Below are 21,348 nucleotides of genomic sequence, written 5' to 3' on the forward strand. Positions count from 1 at the left end.
TCGGTTCTGTGGTTCCCTAGAAGAGAGTGGGTGGGGCTGGCACTCCCGTTCCTGCCCAGGGCTGGCTCAGTGCTTCCAATGCAAATGCCCCTGGGCCTGCCCCGGGGCTGGCTGGCTGCCGGGGGCTCCTGAGGGTCCTTCCTTGTGCTTCTAGGAACAAAGTGGGCCTGGTTGAGGGGCTCCTCTGCAGGATGCTGCCTCTCTCACTGGGGGCCACCTCTGGGGGTGGCCTTGCCGATGACATGAACTCTTGGGGCCTGGGCTAAGCCGGGTTCAGGAAGGTCACGACATTATGGGGAGAGGGCTGCTGGTGCCCAGTCCTGCAGGGCACCAGTGGGGGACAGTCATGTCATCCTTGAGGATGTCAAGGTTCCAGACTCATCGGATGGTGCCAGCCATGGGCTGGGGGTGGACAGATGCTGCATTATTCCCACGGGTGGCCCCCTTAACCTCCGCCCGCAGTGACTCCAGTCACTTCTCTCCTCTGACATGGTGGCTGCGGCAGTGCCAGGGCTCTAGGTGGCAGGGAGGGGAATTCTGTCTGTTCTGCTGGTGTGATTGTAACGGGTCAGTGGTGAGGGGGGGGTGGATCCCCTGTGCGTTCAGAAGCTGGGGACAGTGGTTGGGGAGGGTGTCACTGGCCTGGTTTTTGATGGCTCTCATGGGTAAGAGTCCTGTAGGAAAGGTGGAGGGTGACCTGCCGCCCACGCCCACTCCAGGTCATTTGTAGAATTCCGTGCATTACGTCTGGTGCAGTGGAGGACCCCAGATGCCGGGTTTGCATACTCAGAAGTGTTGGTTTCCCCAGCTGGACCTGGGGTGGGCGTCCCCTGGCTGTGCAGGGCCCATCAGGGGCGTCTGAGGGGACTCTGTGGACCCGAAGCATGGCAGAGGCTGAAGGAATCGGCCCAGGACAGGCTGGTGAGGGGGGTGTGGGGCGGGCAGCTGCCCCACGGAAGATCGAGTCTCTGGTAACGTGCCCCTCCTTGTCGTTTCAGACCCCTCGTCCGCCTACATCAGGCAGCTGGAGACCAAGGTGAAGCTGCTGGACGGGGACAAGCTGCTCACGCAGGTAGGCCAGCTGCGGGCAGACTGCAGGGCCAGCTGACTGCAGCCTAGGGCCGTGTGAGCCCCGCGTGAGCCCCGCCCCCGCTGCCCCTGTGTGAGCCCCGCCCCCGACCCCCGCTGCCCCGGTGCCCACCCCACCCCACCCCAGCTTCTGGGGCTCCCTTCCCCCTTCACCTCTGCTCCCTCCCACCAGCCCGCCCTCCGGAACACTGCACCTGACCTTTGCTCCCCAGCCTCCGGGTCCCTCTGTCACACCCGTTCACTCTCTGTGCCCTGGTGTCTTCGAGCTCCTTGGGGCCACACGGGGGCTGGTCCAGAGACTGGACACACGATGGCTGAGGAGATGGGCTGCTTTGCCCCCGGCCGATGGGTGAACCCAGGCCCCCGAGGTGGGCACGCCTTGCTCAGACCCACGTGGAAACCTCTGCCCCTGCTATGTCCTTTCCTCTTGGGGCTGGGGTCCATCCTCCTCCCTCCTGGGCCCGGCCAGCGCCCACAGACCCATGGCGTTGTGGGCGGGGGGAGAGGTAGGTAGAGCAGGCCTGTGGCCGAGCGTGGCCGGCCGGCCAGTGCAAGGGCCTTTCCTGTTCAGGCGGGGCCGAGAGGGGGCTGTGGTCAGCCCAGCTGGGGCCCAAGGGCCAGCTGGCTCAGCTGACCCCTCTAGCCTCTCTGTTCCTCGTTCCATCACTGGCTCAATCTCACCCCCCTTCCCCTGCAGCAGCCCTGGTTCCTCAGTGGCCAGCCAGCTGGGATGCCCAGAGCATTTCTCTGGGAACCAGCCCCAGGTGGTGCTCAGCGGCCTGGTCCCGTTGCTAGGTGACCAGCGGGCTTGGTGCCACTGCCTTACTTAGGAAGCCCTGGGCACCCTCTCTGCCTGCTTGGCGGCTGGGGGCTTGTGGCCCCAGTATGGAGCACAACCCCCACACCTCACGCCTGCACAGGCCTCGTGGGCAGTTCCCACAGCCCAGCGGGACGCGCCACAGTCCACAGTTCAGGTTTGGGCTCTCTCTCCACCCCTGTGGTCCCACCCCCGGGGTCGCCACCCCGTGCTCAGGTGCAGAGCCAGGTATTGAGTTGCAAGGCTGGTTCTGTGACTGTACGTGGTGGTTTAAGGTTCTGCATTGTGCTGGCTCCCGAGGCTGGCCGGGGTGGGGAAGGGCTGGAGCTCCTTAAATTCGACATTCCCAGTGGACCTGACCTGGGCTCGCTGTGGTTGCTAAGGGGGGTGTCGGGTGGGCTGTGGGGTTGCAGTGGAGGTGGTGGTGGGGACTTTGGGGTGACAGGGGTGGCCTTAGGGCTCAGGGCCTGTGCCGGGAGCAGGTACCCAGCCAGTGTGCGGGGGAGGGAGCTGCCCCAGCCACAGTGCAGTGGACGGAAGGCCAGGACCACATCTGGTGGAGGAAGCCTCGGGCGGTGAGGCCACATGCATCTACCCCAGTCTGCCCGCGCTCTAACCCACGGCTCCCTGGAGAAGCAGGGATTTGGGACATTGTTCCACGGTCCAGCCGAAGCTTGTGGTCCTGTTTCCACAAAGATGGCAGTGTCCCTGACCCTGTGCCCCTGCTGTCTTGGGCTACCTGGTCCCCTGGGAAGACACACCCGGTGCCGGGTGGTAGGTCCGGCTGCACTTGTGGAAAATGTCCACATGCTCAGGCCTCAGAGCGGCAGCCCTTCATCCTCCTCCCTGTGGGCGCCCCCACCCGGTTTCCAAAGGGAGACACCTTACTGGTGTCCCCTGTCCCCGTGCCCACACGTGCAGAGGTGGCGGTGGCCAGGGGCCCTGTGTCTGGGGCATCTGCAGAATGGCAACCCCCCCTCCCCAAGCCAGCTGTGCCCTCTCCCAGGGGTCAGATTGGGGGTCTTGGTCTGGAGGCAGCAGCAGTAGGTCGGTCCCCACCTGTGCCCACACCTGGGCCTGGCACACTGGGCTCAGACATCGTCAGACGTGGGGCTGCATACCCTTGGCCTAGACCCGTGCTTGCTGGCTTCAGGCAGTGAGACCAGGGTCCAGGGACATGATGTGCTTTTGCCTGCTTGTGCTGGAATGGGAGGGTGCTGGGAGCCAGAGGGCTCTCCGCGTGGAAGGCCCCACGGGTCTTATTTCTGTGGGACTCGCCTTCTTGCACGAAGGCTTGTGAAGCTGAGCCGCTCTTTTGGCAGCTGTGTGGGCTTGTGTGTGTGACGGGTGGTGGCCATTCAGGCCCCTTCCCGCGTCACTTCCTCAGCAGGCACTCCGCTGGGGGCCTGGGTCTTGCTCAGGGTCCTTCCGGGAGCAGAGACTCGGAAGGGGGCAGCGCATGGTGCTGAGACACTGGGAGCCGCCTGCCCTCGTCTGGTCCTCGATCCGCCCTCAGCACGAGCAGCCTGGAGCCGGTGGTGTTGGCAGAGCATCTGCAGGGTCATGGATGGTGCTCCTGATGCCCCTGCCACCTGCTGTCAACACAGCGTGGCCTTGAGGGTGGGTGGGTGTTGCTGGCCATGGAGGAGTGGAGGAGGGCACTGGTGTTCTAAGCCACGCAGGAGAAATGAGAGATGAAGGGTGAGAGCACCCCGCCCCTTCCCGCCTGCGCAGGGCTTCCTGGTGGCAACTCACAGCTTACTTGCCTTTGGATTCCTGGGGGCGCCTAGATGGCACCAGCCCTGTAAGGATCCTCGAGCCACTTCCTGTCCCCCCAGGCTCTGTTGACTCACTTGTAAAACAGACCCTCACTCAGTGCTTCGATGGGCGCCTGCTGTGTACATGGCCCTGAGGGGGGGTGCAAGGGGCGCTGCTGCCTGTTCTCACTGTTCTCCCCCCGCCTAACCACCTCCTTGTCGCACCCAGTGGACTCCCTGTGGACGAGGGGACTGCTAGGGGCACAGCGGAGGTGGGGAGAGCCCCATGGTCGGGACCTGGCCCACAGCGAGCGTCCTGGACTGATTCTAAGGGCCCCAGGGAAGACGGGATCTGCTTAGCGTTCTCCCTCCTGTCCTTCTTCTGCAAGTCACAGCTCCCTGCTCAGGCGTGGCCTCCTGCCAACAGCTTTCTTACCCACCCCCGTGTGGCTCTTGCTCTGAGTTCTCAGCCCCATGGGCTGCCCACCCGCCCTGATAGGGGCCGGATCCTTCTGTGGGGAGCCTGGGCCCCGACCTTGCTGGGCCGTTTAGCTACTCAAGGACTGGGCTGCAGGGTCTGAGTGATTGCCTCTGAGTCCCCAGTGCTCAACATGGCTAGCTTGAGTGCATGCATCTTGGGGAGCCCCTGGTTACCTCGCCCCCACCCACCCACCCAGAGTCCTAGGCCCAAAGGGGAGGCTGATTTCTGGCCCAGAATAGGGAAAGGTCTGCTTAGCCACGGGAGAGCTGCTTTGTAAGGTAGTGAGCATATCATCTTTGGAGGTAATCAAAGTGATGTATGCATGACTCTCACTCCACGTGGGCACCTTGAAGAGAGACCGCTCGCTGCTGGGGGTGGGATTCTGGTCTCAGCCTCTGTGCTTTCTGGCTTGTGTGATTTTATGAATCTGGCCCTTGGGTCCCATGATGGAAATCAAACTGCACAGAAACCTCCAGTGCTCCAAAGTGTGGGGGACCTGCCTGCTGGCGAAGGAGCCGGAGAGAGCGCGGTCTGCCTCTGAACTGTCTTTCAGGGGCTGTGACTTTGGGGTTTGGGTGGGAGGGCAGCAGAGCCTCTGTGGATCCCCACTTCCCACTGCCCCGCCCCTCCCCCCTCCACGGCCTCCTCCATTTAACTCCAAAATAGCTTTAATTAAAAATGTGCCGGAGTCTTCACAGACTCAATTACTGTATTGCAGTTTGTCGTTTCTTTCTCTTGTCAGCTTTAAAATTTCATCAGCACAGCTGCTTCCTCCACGATGATTCATCGCGAGCCCCTGTGCACGTTATTATTTCTCCCGCGGCTTCTCTGTGCCGGCCGTGCCATGCCGGGGTGTGGTGGGGGGATTGTAATTGATGCCGGGGCCCTGCGCGCGCGCGCGTGCACGCGTGCGCGCAGGCGCTGTCTTTCCCCGGTCACCTCCCCCGCCCGCCGGGTGGATAAATGTGGCCTCTGTGTGCCCGCCCAGAAGCCAGCTTGACAAAAGCCCGCCCTGGGCACGCGGGTGGCCATCTGGGGGCGTGCGGGCAGTGGTCCAGGCCCGTGATGAAGCAGCCCCGAGCCTGCCTGCCCCCCTCCTGACCCCGGGGGCCCCCATTTCTGCTGTACCACCTAAGGTGGCTGAACGCCCAGGTTGGAAGTGACCGCAGGATTGATACCAAGCACAGGCAGGGAAACTGAGGCCTACGTGGAGGAGCAGATTACCTGGCGTGGGCAATTGTATCAGTCTGGTAGGGCTGCTGTAACAAAGAACCACACATCGGGCAGTTTAAGCAAGTGAAAGGTCTTGTCTCACAGCTCTGGGGGCCAGAAGCCAAGATCAAGGCCGGGAGGCTTCCTTCCGAGGGCCCGGAGGGAAGGGTCTGTCCCAGGCTTCCCTCCGAGGGCCCGGAGGGAAGGGTCTGTCCCAGGCGTCCCTCCGAGGGCCCGGAGGGAAGGGTCTGTCCCAGGCGTCCCTCCGAGGGCCCGGATGGAAGGGTCTGTCCCAGGCTTCCCTCCGAGGGCCCGGAGGGACGGGTCTGTCCCAGGCTTCTCTCCTGGCTGGTAGACGCCATCTTCTCTGTGTCTTCGCAAGGTCCTCCCTCTGTGCGGGTCTGTGTCCCAATTTCCTTTTTCTTTTCTTTTTTTTTTTTTGTATTTGTATTTTTCTGAAGCTGGAAATGGGGAGAAACAGTCAGACAGACTCCCGCATGCGCCCGACCGGGATCCACCCGGCACGCCCACCAGGGGCGACGCTCTTCCCAGCTCTGCCCACCAGGGGGCGATGCTCTGCCCCTCTGGGGCGTTGCTCTGTTGCGACCAGAGCCACTCTAGCGCCTGGGGCAGAGGCCAAGGAGCCATCCCCAGCGCTCGGGCCATCTTTGCTCCAATGGAGCCTTGGCTGTGGGAGGGGAAGAGAGAGACAGAGAGGAAGGAGGGGGGGGGTGTGGAGAAGCAAATGGGCGCTTCTCCTATGTGCCCTGGCCGGGAATCGAACCCGGGTCCCCCGCACGCCAGGCCGATGCTCTACCGCTGAGCCAACCGGCCAGGGCCTCAATTTCCTTTTTCTATGAATGAGGGCACCTCTGGTCTTGGATTAAGGCCCACCCTCATGACCTCATTTTAGCTTACTCATCTCTGTAAAAAAACCCCTCTTCAATTAGGTCACGCCCCGAGGGCCTGGGGGTTAGGACATCCGCATAAGAATCATGGGGGACACAGTTCAGCAGGCAGCGATGCTGCTCTGGGCCTGATGGTGAAAGAACGTTGGCTTTGGGTCCTGGGGAATCTTGAGCCAGCGTTCACCTGCTGTCTGGCTGAGGCAACATTCTGTGTGTCCTGCTGCTTCGGTCTCCTCGCCTGTAAGACGGGTGATGGAGCTTGCTGCGCTGATCGGAGCCCGGCGCCTGGGGAGCACTTTGGGCAGTTCCAGGTCTGGCAGACTGTGCCACCTGGCTTGTGGCTTGGACCTGCCTGGCCCCGAAGGAACCATTCCCCTGTCCTTTGTCTGAGTTTTGACCCATCCAGGCTAGGGGACAGAGGCCTGGTGTGCCACCATCTGAGCTCGTCACTGATGCCTCTGTTCTGTTTCCCGAGTCCCTGAGGAGGACTGGCTGCTGGGATTGGTGGGTTCCTTTGCCCAAGCCCCCTGGAGATGCTGGCCCTGTGGTATTTCCGCAGTGGGAGCTCTGCAGGCCGGGGTCTTCTGTGACAGTTTCCTTGTCCGACAGGCTCTGGGCCATTCCTGCTCCGCCTGTGTGGGTTTGGGGTTGGCCTTGCACCCCGTACCCCATTGTTATTGGAGGGTTGTTTCTTTCATCTTTTCATTTTTATTGATTGACGAGAGAGAGAGAGAGAGAGAGAGAGAGAGAGAGAGAGGAGCATTCATTTGTTGAGAGAGAGAGGGAGGGAGGGAGAGGGAGAGGAGCATTCATTTGTTAGAGAGAGAGAGAGAGAGAGAGGAGCATTCATTTGTTGAGAGAGAGAGAGAGAGAGAGAGGCATTCATTTGTTGAGAGAGAGAGAGGGAGAGGAGCATTCATTTGTTGTTCCACTTAGCTGTATACTCATTGGCTGCTTCCTGTTTGTGCCCTGACCAGGAATCGAACCTGCAGCCTTGGTGTTTCGGGGTGATGCTCTGACTGAGCTAAGTGGTCAGGGCCACAGCTTGGTTTCTTTAAGTGCATTAGTGGCACCTCAGAACCGGTCGAGCCTCTCCCACGGCCAGGGCGGAAATCCCCTCTTTCCAGCACCCGAGCAGATGGTCAGTCTAATAGCAAGGGCAAGAAGAGAGCAGGAACTTCCCCTCTGTCCCCTCGCCCGAGGCTCAGCCGGTGCCCACTGGGAGCCATACAGGAGGTCAGAGGCAGCATCAGAAGCCAGGCCTGGGATGTGAGCCAGAGTGAGGTTCAGATCCCCAAAGTGCCGCTCACGTCATCTGCAGCTGGGTGGCCTTGGGCCAGTGGCTTCGCCTTCCTGTGACTCAGTTTTCCCATCTGCAAAATGGGGACGCTTGAGGTGCCTGCCTCAGGAGTCAAGGGAAAACCATGGAAAACACGTAGGTCAGTCACTGTGATCCCGTCTGGACCCCCATTGACGTACAAGCAAACAGAGACCTGGAAAGTCGGTGGCTTGCTCAGCTCCAGCCTGCCAGGGTGGGGGTTGAATTTTGCAAATCCATCCTCCTTCGAGAGGCCCCTGTCCTTCCCTGGAGGTCCTGCGGCCCGCCGCCGAGGGGACCTGTGAGGGGCGACGGTCGTTGGGATGGGTGAGGTCTTGTCCGCCTGCTACCCACCAGTCACAGCCTCGCCGTCCTGGGCGGTACACACACCAAGACGGAGACAGGGTGACTTAGGGCCAGAGACAGCACGGCACGAGAAGCAGGGAGCTGGGCCAGCTGTGCAGAGTGACGTCAGCAGTGCAGGAAACGCACGTGGGAGCTCCCTGCCTGGTCCGAGCACTTATTAGGGAGAAACCTCTGGGCCTCCGGCCATGTTCTTAATGGCCTGCAAATGGGCTCTCTTAAAATTAAAGAAAATAAAGTAAATCTGGTTGGTAGGACCTTTCCGCTCCTGTGAGGGGCAGAGCTGAGGCCAGCGGGGGCGGAGGGGGTGTCCCAGCCCAGCCTCTCCCTGCTGGCTGGGACCTGGGGGCGTCTGCAGCCCTGTGTACCCCGCCCGGCCTCTCAGAAGGGCTGCTTCCCCGCCCCGAAGGGCAGTGGTGTTCTGGTGGGAGCCCTGTGGGAGGGCTGTGGAGGGCGCCCGGGTGCCCGTGGGAGGCAGACGCTGCCAGTCCTCGTTAAATCTGGAGTTGTAACCATGTGGGGCTCCTGGGAGGTGCCTTGAGGGGCCCCCACCCCTGCTCGTGGTATGGGGAAAACCACTCTGGCCAAGCTGAGGTCCTGGCGGCTTTGGACTGACCGGTGTCCAGGGTCAGGGGCAGAGGGGAGGGCCAAGGTGGCGCGTGCTGGGTGACACGGACCCTCTCTCCTTCCAGCTGCCCTGCCCCCTCGTGCGCCCAAGGAGCTGGCTGCAGGTAGAGCTGCCTGGCGGGACCTGTGTGCTGTGGTGTGTGTGGGGCGCGGGTGGGGGCTGCCTGGAGTGCCGTGGGGTGCGCTGTCTGCTCTGGTCCCTCTCCCAGTCCCTTCCCGGGGGTTGCTCCGTGCAGGCAGGAGCCCCTTCTCCCCGAGCCCGCCCTGCTCGTGAGGTTGCGAGGCCAGCCCGTGTGGCCCCCACCCTGTGCAGTGAGGACCCCGAGGGGCAAGGTGGGGGGAGGAGTGGGCCGAGGCTGCGTGGGTCAGCGGGGGCTCCCACCTGCCCCGAGCCGGCCGGCTTCTACAGCCAGGTAAGGCAGCGCTGTTTCGGAAAGCAGGGGTGGTCGGGGTCACTGCAGCCCCATGCAGCCCCATCCTGCGGCCACCCCTGCCTACACCAGGGGGGCCAGCGGGCTGAGGGACTAGTCTAGGGTCACTTGGAATGTCCCTGGGCACTGCACACAAATCAGCCTGGGGTCCTGGGTCATGTGTCCCAAGCGGTCATCTGCAGACCAGCTGTTGGGTGGGGTTGGGTGCCCCGGGTCCCCAGAACCACACCTGCAGTTGGGCACTGCTGCCCAGCTGGGAGAACTGGGTAGGTGCTTCTTGAACACAAAACTGCTGCAGCAGAGGGTCCTACTCCAGGGGCCAAAGCCCTTCGGGGCAGGAAGGAAGGGTGCCCCTGAGTGAACCCTGAAAGGGGCCTACCCACAGCTGCTGGTCCCCCAAACAAGAAGCCTCGTGTGGCTAGGGAAGTGGGGGTGCCCGCTGTTGGCAAACAAGTGTGTTAGGCTTGCTCGCTTGTACTTTGCCTGACTGGTGCTTGAGCACGGGCAGCTCCGTCAGCCTAGTCTGAGTAAGGCTGCAGGTGTTGCCCTGAGGGCGGCAGAGTGGGTAGATTGCAGATTGTCTGCCTGCCCGCCTGATTGGGAGGGGCCGTTTTTGCTACTGTTTGCCTAGAAGGGGTTTTTCCCTGGTCTGCTTGCTCGTCCGCTGTAGCGAGACTAATAAACAGAATGGCCCACCATCCTCCGGCTTGACAGTTCCTATGCCGTCTGCCTGAATCCAGTGCCAGTCTGCACGGCCGTGGCCACCGGCCTCACGTCCGCCACGGCCAGTTCTGTTCAGCACCCCTCTGGCAGTGCTCTCGGGTGTATGGGGGTGTGTGTGTCCCCAAGGGAGTCCCCTCAGCTTTGCCCGAAAAAGCCCTGGTGGGAAGGTGGGGGCTGGGGGACAGTGTAGCACCGCCGAGGCCCAAGGCGGCCAGGGGTGGCCTGATTTCACGCAGCGAGCAGCGTTGTAGTGACAGAGCCCGGGTGTCCTTAAGTGGACTCGGAGGCCCTACAGCTCCCGGGATCACCCTCCCAGGCCAGGAGGCCCGCGCTGCCCTTGGAGGACACTGGCGGGGTGGGGGCAGTGCTGTGTTTGCGGCCCTGGGTGGTCTCCTTCCCTGGTGAGGATTCAGGAAGTCCTGTTCAGCCCCTGCGGGGTGGCAGAGCCTCTGCCCATCAGGGAGACTGCAGGTCTGACGAGCGGCTGTGCCCCCCACCCCCAGCCCCGCCCCCGTCCCGTCCCCATGAGGTACAGGCCCCGCCGCCTTCCGGCCATTTCAACTCTTCCCCCCCCCCACAGTGACAACCTGGGGATGGCTTTCTTCCGGGCACCGACAGGCAGAGACCAGGATTTTAATTTGGATTTAAGTGCAGTTACAGTTCCTCATTTCGATGCGTCATTAGTCACATTGCCCCTAATGAGAGATTGTACGTTTTCCCACCAGCTTTGAGGCTTGCTGATAAAGTTCTGTGGACGTGCAAATATTTAGAGACGATCACTGAAGGCAAGGGTGGGAATTGCATGCTGCTAATTAAAAAACTCCCCCACCCCGGTGCATGCACCTCCTCCCAAGGAAACTATTTGGGGGGGAGGGGGGGGAGGAGACACAAACCAGTGTTTTGAATAACAGCATGTGGGCTGCTTCAGAGCCCATTTGGTCCGGGGCCAGAGGAGCTGGGAGGAGGGGCACGAGGCCCAGAGCAGACTCTAGACCACATGGCGGACGACAGGGCAGGGCATGGTCTGGTGGCTCTGGCCAACCCAGGCGCAGCCAGGATCAGGGGCATGGAGGGCCATGCCCAAGGTCTCCGTGGTGAGACCCTGCCACACTTTAGAGGCCACCGTGAGAGGGTGATGAGCAGGAGGAGGAGGAGCCCCCAGGCGTGGCTGCCGCTCCTCCCTGCTGGCCTCCTCCCTGCCAGGGTTTGTTTGGGTAACTCAACAGCCTGCTGATTAATGGGACATTCCCCCCATATATTATCTGCCCAACAGAGCTCCCTCAGTTCCTTTGAAGTAGAAAAGGGCGTTTGGGCCAGAAATACCAAGAAAGGCTGAAAGGTTGTGGCCTCTCCTGCTCAGCTGGACCTGGGGACCCGTGTGGGATTGCGCGTGACCCCCGGGTTCTCTCCCTCGGGACCCCGCAGCCTCGCTTCTGTGGGGAGGGGGTGGGGCTGCTTTGCTCTGAAGGCACCCACAGAAGGCCAAGGGTGCGGGTTCCTTCATTTGTTTATTCAGTCACTCATCACTCTCATCCCTCCACCCCTCAGCATGCCCTGGGCACTGGGCATGAGCCGTTTGCCCAGCTTGTGCCAGTTCCTGTGGATGCAGAGGGGCGAGCCCCAGTAGGGAGCCCCAGTGGGGAGCCCCTGCCCGGTGCTGGAGGCGAACGGGCAGCCCGAGCAGAGCGTTGAGAAGGGCTCCCCCTGTAGCAACGCCCCCCCCCCCTCCAGTACCCACGGAAGGCAGGAGGACTTGACTATGGATTCGGGCCCCAGGGGCTGGAGAAGGGGCGCCCTAGGAAGTGTGGAGAACCCAGAAGTGGGATGCTGGAGCAGAGGAGCAATGTTTGAGGGGTGTGGGAGCTATGGCCCCACGCCCTCAGCGTCTCGCCTGTTTATTCCTCTGCTTAGCAGCTGTGTGTAGGGAAATTAGCTGTGTCAGGCGTGCTCACTGGTCTCCTGGCTCAAGCACTTTGCATGATGACTGCGTGAGCACGCGGCAGAAGCCACGTGTGTCTAGTCTGTATAAGTCTGTGGGTGCTTTCCCGCACTGGTGGTGTTCCCAGTGCGCTCTCTGAGTCCCTCAGCGGTCACCGTGAGGGGTGGTGTCCCTGATCCCTTGTCCTCCGCTGCGAGAAGCGCTTTTCCTTTGCTCATTTGCTCACCTGTCCCTGGGAGCCTCCAGTACACGGTGACGGCCCAGCACTCTCCGGCTCTGCGGTTCCTCTGCCGTCTGCCCGAATCCAGTGCGAACCTGCCTGGCCTGGACCACCGGCAGGACGGATGGGGTGGATGTACGGGGTGTCCAAAGGGGCCGTGTGGGCTGGGCCTCCAAGCAGGTGCCCCAAGCAGACCGTAGTCCTGAGGGGGAGCCCCTCCAAGGGCCCTGGCCCCCTCCACCTGGATCGTCACGTCTAACCCCCCCCCCTTTTCCCTGCAGCAGGCAGGCTCTGGAGAGTTCCGGACGCTGCGGAAAGGCTTCTCCCCGTACCATTCCGAGTCCCAGCTCGCCAGCCTGCCCCCCTCCTACCAGGACGCCCTGCAGAACGTAAGTGCTGCTCTCCCAGAGGCCCCACCGGTCCCTGGTGGGCCTGGCCCCTCCAGAGCCCTCGGTCCACATTCCCATGGAGGGGCGAGGCTCCGACCAGCTAGTGCCCGGCTGGGCCTGTGGACAGTCTTGGCTGCGCTGGCTCAGGGGAGGGCGGCAGGCCAAGGCTGCCCCCCCCCCCCCCCCCCCGCCCCGCGTTTCTAGCAAGGGGCCCGGGCTCCTGGCCCTGCAGAGCTTTGGAAGGGCCCAGCGTGGCGGTTAGAGGCGGAGGCCCAACTCGGACTGGGCAGTGTCCAGAGGCCGTGAGAGCGGCTGCCCAGGCCCAGCCACCATCCCGCTGAGCAGCCCAGGAGCCTGTGTTAACCCTTGGACGTGGTCGGGAGGGGATGCGGGCTGGCACTGGGGGTATATACGTAGGAATCGCTACCCCAGGCTCTGTCACTGAGGGTGGGTGTGCGGGTCATGCACTTCAGTTCTCCACGGGGGCCTCTAGGGTTCTCCTGGGCTCTGACCAGTCCTGCCGGGGCAGAGGGCTGGCTCGGGACTGCTCCCCGGGGGTAGATGTGTCTGTCAGACCCGTGTCACACCCTGCGACCAGCATACACAGCTCTGGGGGCAGCGAGCACGGGAGTGGTGGCCAGGCTCTGGAGAGTTCCAGACACTGCGGAAGGGCTTCTTTCTCCCCATACCATTTCGAGTCCCAGTCGCCAGCCTGCCCCCTGGTCACAGGAGAAGGGTGGAATGGGGGGGAGGGGTTGCTAAGGGGTGCAGGGTTACTTTTTGGGGTGATGGGAATTTTCTCTTCTGATTGCACAAATCTGTGAATATGCTAAAAAAAAAAAAGAAAAACAACCACTGCTCAAAAAGTACCTCCCTCCCTGAGCTCTGAAGATAATCGGAAGGAGAGTGAGCAGCATTTTCTCTGCGTCTGCCCCGTGCAGGCTGTTCAGCGGCCCTCTGTAAGCCACAGCAAGGCAGGGGGCCGGACGGCCGGGGCCAGCCCGACGTCACCTTGTGGGGTGGGCAGGGGGGCCCGGCCTCTCGCCCCTGGACCCTGGCCTCTCGCCCCTGGACCCTGGCCTCTCGCCCCTGGGCCCTGGCTCGGCCAGCAGAGAGGTTCCAGGCACCTGTGCCTGAGCCACACAGGCCTCGTGCTGGAGACGGGCTGCGCCCGCGGCAGAAGTCTCTCCTGAGGACAGCCCTGCCCGCCGACAGCTGATATTCTGGAAACTTATCCAGGAGCTTGTGGCGGAGCGAGGGTCCGATTGCTTCACGAGTGAGGGCCCCACAAAGCCAGCAGCACCCACATGGGTGGCTTTTCCACTCCTTTGTCCCCCCCAGCCCCCGTCCATCCATTCTGACGGCTCACAGCCATGGGACGCTGTGTACTGAAGACCTCTGAGTGGTCTGCAAACTGAAGTGCTGTGCAACCTGTCTGGCTGCTGTGATGTGCCCGGCCTGCAGGGGTGGGGTGGATCGCCAGGGTCAAGGGCTAGTGTGACCCCTCCCCCCACCCCATTCCCCTTCCCTTTCCCCCACCCCCACCCCCTGCCTGCCTACGGCAGAGGCTAAGTGTCTGCCCAGGGCCTCCCTGACAGGGTCACTGGCCCAGGTGGCCATGGGGCAGGGTGCAGGCTTTCCCCTCAGGCTGTGTGTGTGTGTGTGTGTGGCAGTCGGCGGGACTCGGGAACTCAGGCCCCACGCATGCTCTGAAGGAGCTGTTAGCAGAGGGGTTGGTTTACACTCCGAGAGGAGAACATCAAGGCTTTTGACAGTCCCCCGAGTAAGCTGGTCTCCCCACTTTTTTTTTCTAGTGGACTTTAAGCATACAATTCAATGGTTTTTTAGTATACTCACAGATTAGTGTATCAAAGGGAGCATTTCCACTCCCTCCCCCCCAAATAAAGAAAATACCCCTTAGTAGTCTCTCCCCACTTCCCCTCCTCCACCCCCTGGCCACACTCACGGACTTGCTGCTTCTGTAGATTTGCCTGTTTTGGACTCTCTGTATTAGTGGAGTCATGTCATATGTGGTTGATCCTTTGTGACTGGTTCCTGTCACTTAGCACCGTGTTTTTGAGGTCTGGCCACATTGTAGCATGTGTCAGCGCCTCATTGCTTTCAACTATTGAATGATAGTCCATTGTGTGGGCATATGTTTTCTTTATTCATTTACCAATTGCTACATCTTTGGGTTGTTGCCTTTTTTTAAATTAACTATATTGTGACTAGAACCGCTGCGAGCATTCCTGGACAGGTATTTGGGGGCGTAGGCTTTCAGCTCTTGGGTGGACACTGGGCTCCTCTGTTGGCACCAGTTCTGGAGTCCCAGACCTGGGTTCAAGGCCCAGCCCCGTTGTTGACCAGCTGTTCAGCCTTGACGAGTCGTTCAACCTCGCTCCCCTCATCTGTGCAGTGGGGGAAGGGGGATAAAATGCTGGGTCTGCCCAGAGGGTTGTGGAAAGAACTCGGTGGCTGAGGAAGTGTGGGGGGGGGGGTTCTCAGCTCTCCAGGCTGTGGTCCTCCACACCATGGGGCGGCCTTCTCGGGGGACTGTGCGTGGGGAAGGCCCCAGAGGTCACAGCCCGGACTGCATGTTATTTATACATACCTGTCTGGGGGTGGCAGCTTCGTTTATAGGCTCCCATGGCCATGCTCTGGCAGCCCGGTGATGCCGACTGGGATGGGGCTGAACAGCATAGCCTTCCCCAGCCACTCCTGGCTTTCCTCCGGCCGTGGCTCCAGGAATCGGCCCCCTCCCAGAGCTGGCGGTTCAAGGAGCCCCAGGTGCCCCAGGTACAGACAGGACATGGGGCTAGAGGTGCCCAGGGTCAGGTGCCTGCCCATGTGTTTGTGGCTGTTGCCCCCTTCTGGTCAGTCAGGGGAGTGCAGCCTTGTGCTTCAAGTTGCCTCACCTGTGTGGCTTGCCTTCCCCCTTCCTGGGGCACCACAGAGCTTCCAGATGTTTTGGTCTGCCACATGGCCGACCTGGCCTGGGCACCAGAGATCAGGCAGCCTGGGCTGGAGTTAGGGAAACAGCTGTTGGGCAGTGTCCCTGCACGCACCCTGGGACACAGGGATCTTTCTTGTTGTCCAGATGAGGAAACTGAGGCACAAATTAAGTTGGGCCCTGCCTCAAGTCACAGCCAGCAGAACCTCACTTTTCTGGGCCCCAAGGCTGTGGGTCCCTGCCTCCCTGGAGCCAGCAGTAGGGTGAGCCTGTGAGGCAGGCAGGTAGGGAGGGTGCGGGGGGATTGGCTGCCAGGTGGAAGGTTCTGGGCCCCGAGGGTCTCCACACAGTGTGGCCTCGATGGGCAGGACCCCAGGGCCGTGGCCCTTAGCCAAGCTCACCGAGTCTGCCCAGGCGCCGGAGGAGTCCTCGGGCCCACGGCCGAGAAGGAAACGAAGACTCGGAGAAGCAGGGCCCCAGGAGCCCTAGCTGGGAGCCCCCCTCCTGCTCGCTGCTCACGTGCTCGCTTGGGCACTGTCAGTGCTTTCTGTCTGGCCCCCTCAGCTCCCGGGGTCTTCCGAACACCTCACTCCTATTGGCCCTCGGGGCTCCATCCTTAGGGGCTCCTTGTCTGTAAGGCTCTCCTGTGGGGCCCTGAATCCAGGGTCCTCCTTGCAGCCTGAGGCAGCCTGGCCCGCTGCTCCCCGGCCACCTGGGCCAGTGACCTTGGGGGGCCCTGGGCAGACACTCAGCCTCTGCCAGAGGTAGGAAAGGCACCAGTAGGCTGGACCCCTCCTTGCCTGCCCTGTCCCCTGCCCTGTCCCCTGCCCTCTGCCCTGTCCTCTGACCTGTCCCCTGCCCTGTCCTCTGACCTGTCCCCTGCCCTCTGCCCTGTCCTGTCCCCTGTCCCCTGCCCTCTGCCCTGTCCCCTGCCCACCTACTTGCCCTCCCAGGCTGGCATGGGAGTTTGACGCCTAATTGCCAATTAGCGTTTGCTGAATCGTGTCCAGGTAGCCAGTTAGCCAGACAGGGCCAGGAGGCGGGGCTTAGGGCTAGAGGGGATTTGTAACCCTGGGGCTGGGGGCATGGAGTTGAGGTGGATCACCGGCTGGGACACCTGGGTGTCGTTAGGTGGTCTTCGGGAGTCTCTGCCCACTTGGAGCAGCGCTTGCTCCCTTTGCACAACTGGTAACAGGCCTTTCCACGGGTTCTGTGTAGAGGAGCCTGGGGGCCTGGTGGGGCCCGGGGACTCCTCTCAGCCCTCACCCCCGCCTCCTCTTCCTATCACCCACCCCCATTTCATTTTGCTTGGCCCCTGGCCACACAGGATCTCAGTCAGTGCTGGTCACCCCTGTGCTAGCACCTGAGTCTATTCAGGGTAAGCTGAGCCTTGTGATTCCCTTCCTCAGGGCCCCGCCTGCTTGGTTCCCGAGCTGTCCTCACCCCCCTCCACTGGCTACAGCCCCACAGGACAGAAGCCGGAGGCTGTTGTGCACGCAATGAAGGTGAGGGCCTGGCCCCGCCCACCTGCACCCAGGCCCCTCCCTCAGGAGCCCGATCCCAGGCCCGGTGCGCAGTGGGACGTGGAACCTTGAACCCTGCCTGTGCTCTCAGGTCCTCTGAGCAGCAGAGTGGGGCTCTCATCTCTGGGGGTGGGGTGGCTGTGACTGCCTAGGACACTGTAGGGGGAGGGGCTCAGGTGCGGGTAGCTAGTGTGTCACCTGTTTGCCCTCCCTGCAACTGGGGAAGCTGAGGCCTGGGGTAGGGGGTAGGGGAAGGGCAGGCACTCCCTCGAGGTCAGAGGCACGGCGGACTGGGGCCCGTGCTAAACCCAGGCCTCCCAGGCCCAGCCGTTCTTCCAGGTGTGGCTGCCTCCCTGCCCGGGGCCTCCAGGTGCAGGTCCCAAAGAAGCACTCCTGTCTCTGTGGGCTCAGTTCCCGCTGCTGCGCTCCACCTCCCTCCTCTGTATGTGCGCCATGGCCGCCAGCCCACACCCACCCCCCTACCCCCACCCCTATCCACCACCCCCATCCACCACCCCCATCCACCACCCCACCCACCCACATCCACATTCCCACCCACCCCACGCCCACTCCCATCCCCCCACCCACACCCACCCACACCCACACCCCCCACACCCACACCCCCACACCCACACCCCCCACATCCACACCCCCCACACCCACCCATCCACATCCACACCCCCACACCCCCCACACCCACCCATCCACATCCACACCCCCACACCCCCCACACCCACCCATCCACATCCACACCCCCCCACACCCACCCATCCACATCCACACCCCCACACCCCCACACCCACCCATCCACATCCACACCCCCACACCCCCCACACCCACCCATCCACATCCACACCCCCCACACCCACCCATCTACATCCACACCCCCTACACCCCCCACCCCCCATATCCACACCCCCCACCCACCCACCCACCCATATCCACACCCCCCACCCACCCACCCATATCCATACCCCCACACCCACCCACCCACCCACCCATATCCACACCCCCCACACCCACACCCACCCACACCTCCACGTAAGTGCACAAGTGGGTGTTGTCCTCAGCCCTCTTGCTCATTAATCACCAGCGGGGGCCCTGGATTGGGGTGAGTCCACTTGTCCGAGGGTGACTTCTGCTTCCTGGTGACCCCGTCCTCAGCTCTGCCTTCAGAGACATGGGGGTGCTGCTTCCCCTTTGTGGTGTCTGCAGTGTCCCTGGGGGGAGGGGAGAGGACCAGCCCCTCAGCTCTCTCCACCCCGCCCCCACAGGTCCTGGAAGTGCACGAGAACCTGGACCGGCAGCTCCAGGACAGCTGTGAGGAGGACCTCAGCGAGAAGGAGAAGGCCATCGTCCGCGAGATGTGCAACGTGAGTGAGGCACCTCCTGGGCTGGGGCCGGGGTCCCGGGCTGGGCCGGGCGTCCTGGTCTCACACTGAGGCTGTGGTTGCAACCTTTCCTGTGGGAAAAGGACGGTGACCTGGAGCGGCTGGAGCTTGGGAACCCTGGCCTGGCCTGGCCTGGCCTGTCCTCACTGTCCTGGCCTGTCCTCACTGTCCTGACCTGTCCTCACTGTCCTGGCCTGGCCTGTCCTCACTCTCCCTGCCCCCTGAGAATGGGGTCCCTGATCTCAGCAGGTCTGTCTGTCTCAGGACTGTGCCTCTGGCCCCGAGGACTGGTCTTGTTTACCCCATGTGGCCTGGCCTCACTGTCCTGGCCTGCCCTGTCTTCACTCTCCCTGCCCCCTGAGAAGAGAATGGGGTCCCTGATCTCAGCAGGTCTGTCTGTCTCAGGACTGTGCCTCTGGCCCCGAGGCCTGGCCTGCCCTGTCCTCACTCTCCCTGCCCCCTGAGAATGGGGTCCCTGATCTCAGCAGGTCTGTCTCAGGACTGCCTCTGGCCCCGAGGACTGGTCTTGTTTACCCCATGTGTCCTGATGCTCAGCCCGTATGGCTACACGGGCGGTGCTTAGGGCGTGTGGGCAGCAGGCCCTCCTCTGGGCCTGCGGGGCTGGGCCTGCCTTCGCTTCTGGAAGCCGGGCTGCCTCTGGGTCTTCCTGGGACGGAGAGCCTCCCGCCCTGACCCTGCTCGCTGGGGAGCCAGCAGGGCAGGGTGGTGCACGGGAACTGAATCAGGGCCTCCGGTGCGTGGGGGTGGGGTGTCCTGAGCCCTCCTCCTAAGCTGCCTTCTGAACTCATGGGTCCTGCTGGACAGCCGAGAGGCTAAGCTCACACCCAGTGGTGGCCGGTGTGGCCATGAGGATGCACATGCAAAGACCTGGCTGGAGTGTCTCCAGGTCTCACGTGGCCTCAGTTTCCCCTCCTGGCTGGGGGTGTGTGTGCACAGGCCCCCGGGTGGGCTGCAGGAGGGCCCTGCACTCACAGCTCGCCCCTCTGCACAGGTGGTCTGGAGAAAACTGGGAGACGCCGCCAGCTCCAAGCCCTCCATCCGGCAGCACCTGTCTGGGAACCAGTTCAAGGGGCCTTTGTAGGGCCTTTCCTCCGTGGACACGGACTGTCCTGCCCAGGGTCCTCGGGGAAAGTGGCAGGCCTTTCGGCTGAGCCCGTCTTCTTCTGTGATGAATATAGGATGTACATAGGATGCTGTGGGCCGTGGCTCGGAGGCCACGCATCCGACCCTCTGCTGGCCAGGCCTCTACCCCCACATTCTCACACACCAGCAAACGGGGAGGATGAGCCCGGGGCCCGGACAGCCTCGTCCCATGCTGGGGCCCAGGCGGCAGGCTCCTCGAGCGAGAGCAGAAGGTTGCACCGAGATGCCCAGCCCGGCAGCCACTGCAGGCTGTGCCCCGCACCTCATCAAGCCCCCGTCCCCTGGCTGCCGCCGCACTGGGCAGGACCATTGGCAGCCGGACCTGGTGCAGGGGGCACCGCTTTTCATCCACTTGCTGTGACCCGAACACTGGGTCCCCTGAGCCACAGATAAGGTAGCTCCCAAGACCCTTCTTCGGGCCGTGCTGTCAGCTGCCACTTCCTGTTCATGCCTCCCCAGCCCTCCGCAGTGCTCTTCCCCACCCTGTGCTAGGTGTGCCCAATCTTTTCAGGTTCTTCCTGCCCGGAGCCTGGAGCCCAGAGCCTGAGGCACCCGTTCCCATGGTTCACACGATGGGCCAGGAACGCAGGAAGGCCAAGTGCAGAGTCCCTGGGCTGAGCTGCACATGTCCCTCTCCAGACGGGCAGTACTGGCTCACAGCTGTGCCTCTGGCCCACTGTGATGTCCCCCCTGGAGCCTGACCCCATCGTTGGTCACTATGGACACAGCTGTATGGCCACAGTGATAAGAGTTCTGCCCTCTTTGGAAGGAGCCTGACCTGGCTCTGGCTTTTTTTTTTTTTGGCTCTGGCTTTTTGCTGTGTGACTGTCCGCAAGTCACTCAGCCTCTCTGGGCTCTTGGTGCAAAGCGAGGTCTCAGGGGTTCTCTTGACTGCTCATGGTTAGAGGTCATTGCTGTCCTTGGCCCGAGCCGATGGGGTCACCTGCCAGAGGGGAGCTGAGGCCCACGCCGAGTTCTGCCTCATCTGGTGGACAGTCCCTCCCTCTGAGCCCCAGTGTTCTCCGAGGTAGATGGGAGCTTCTGGACCTCCTTGTAGGGCTTGGGGGTGGGGGGGTGGGGGGTGGCCGGGGAGTTCAAATCAGACCATTTGTGTAAATGACCATGTATAAACTAAAGTGTGGTATGTAAATTTCTAAATTTTTTTGAGGAAAATGAGGCCCAGAGGGCGTAGACTATCTGTGGCACGTTACAGGTGAGGCCCCAGAACCTGGAAGGCAGGCAGGGACAGGCCCCCGTCGGTGCTGGTGGCATGGGCTGGTACGCACTCCGCTGTTCAGCTCTCGTCACCCCCCCCCCCCCAGCAGCACCGAGGGCTGCCGCGGCTGCATGCAGCCAGCGCTCGGAGGGCCCGGGAGGTCGCCTTTGCACCAGGCTCGTGTATGTCAGGGACTGGGACCGAGACGGCAGTTCCCATTGGCGCCCCTGGGCTGTACACTCTCAGGGGAAGGGCTCGTGGCCCTCAGGCCCGGGGAGTGCTAAGTGGGTACTGCTGACGGCAATGGGCACGTTCCATCCGCCCTGGGTATTACTTTACAGGGAGCCACGGGTTTTCTGGAGGGGACTTGCCGTTAGGTCAGTGGTGAGTTCCCTGTTGCTGGGGGTGTGCACTTGGAGTGGGGTGAGCATCCTTGGTCACGGCACTGGGTTATTATTGTCCAAGTGGGCAGTGAGCTGGGGGGCAGAGACCCCCTTCTGGTCTTGGGAGTCCAAAGAACCACAAGCGGCTGAAGTGAGATGGGTCTGTTTCGGTGGGAGCCATGTCTGGGAGCCCATTTGCCAGGTCGGCTTTGCCATGACTGAAAATAAGCAATAAGGCAGGCCCCCTGTATCTGCAGGTCCTGCACACTGACCGAGGACAGCCTCCCAGGGGCCTTTCCCCTCTGGAGGGATGGGACCCTGTCCCTAAGCTGTGATGCTGCTGGGGACCAGGCAGAGTGTCCCTGTCCCAACCCAGGGAGGCATATTGAGCCACACTGAGACCTGCCTGCCCCTTATGCCCCTGAGCCAACACTGCACGGGCTGGCT

General features: G+C 62.3%; 1 protein-coding gene across 2 annotated transcripts in view; it reads left to right on the plus strand.

Annotated features, from left to right (window-relative positions):
* The window catches only part of CCDC85C (coiled-coil domain containing 85C), an 81,401-nt gene extending 62,051 nt beyond the window's left edge, over nucleotides 1-19,350 (plus strand). Inside the window, exons 2-6 of one of the 2 annotated variants that reach the window (XM_066344464.1) lie at nucleotides 999-1,072; nucleotides 12,167-12,274; nucleotides 16,634-16,729; nucleotides 18,022-18,120; nucleotides 19,151-19,350. In XM_066344464.1, the coding sequence (XP_066200561.1) occupies nucleotides 999-1,072; nucleotides 12,167-12,274; nucleotides 16,634-16,729; nucleotides 18,022-18,120; nucleotides 19,151-19,240 (467 nt within the window). In that variant the 3' untranslated portion in view covers nucleotides 19,241-19,350. The remainder of the gene's footprint in view (nucleotides 1-998; nucleotides 1,073-12,166; nucleotides 12,275-16,633; nucleotides 16,730-18,021; nucleotides 18,121-19,150) is intronic. The other variant, XM_066344465.1, reaches the window with a different exon arrangement.
* Nucleotides 19,351-21,348: the final 1,998 nt, after the last annotated feature.

This window comes from Saccopteryx leptura, chromosome 6 (genome assembly GCF_036850995.1).
Source record: "Saccopteryx leptura isolate mSacLep1 chromosome 6, mSacLep1_pri_phased_curated, whole genome shotgun sequence".
Classification (NCBI taxonomy): Eukaryota; Metazoa; Chordata; class Mammalia; order Chiroptera; family Emballonuridae; genus Saccopteryx; species Saccopteryx leptura.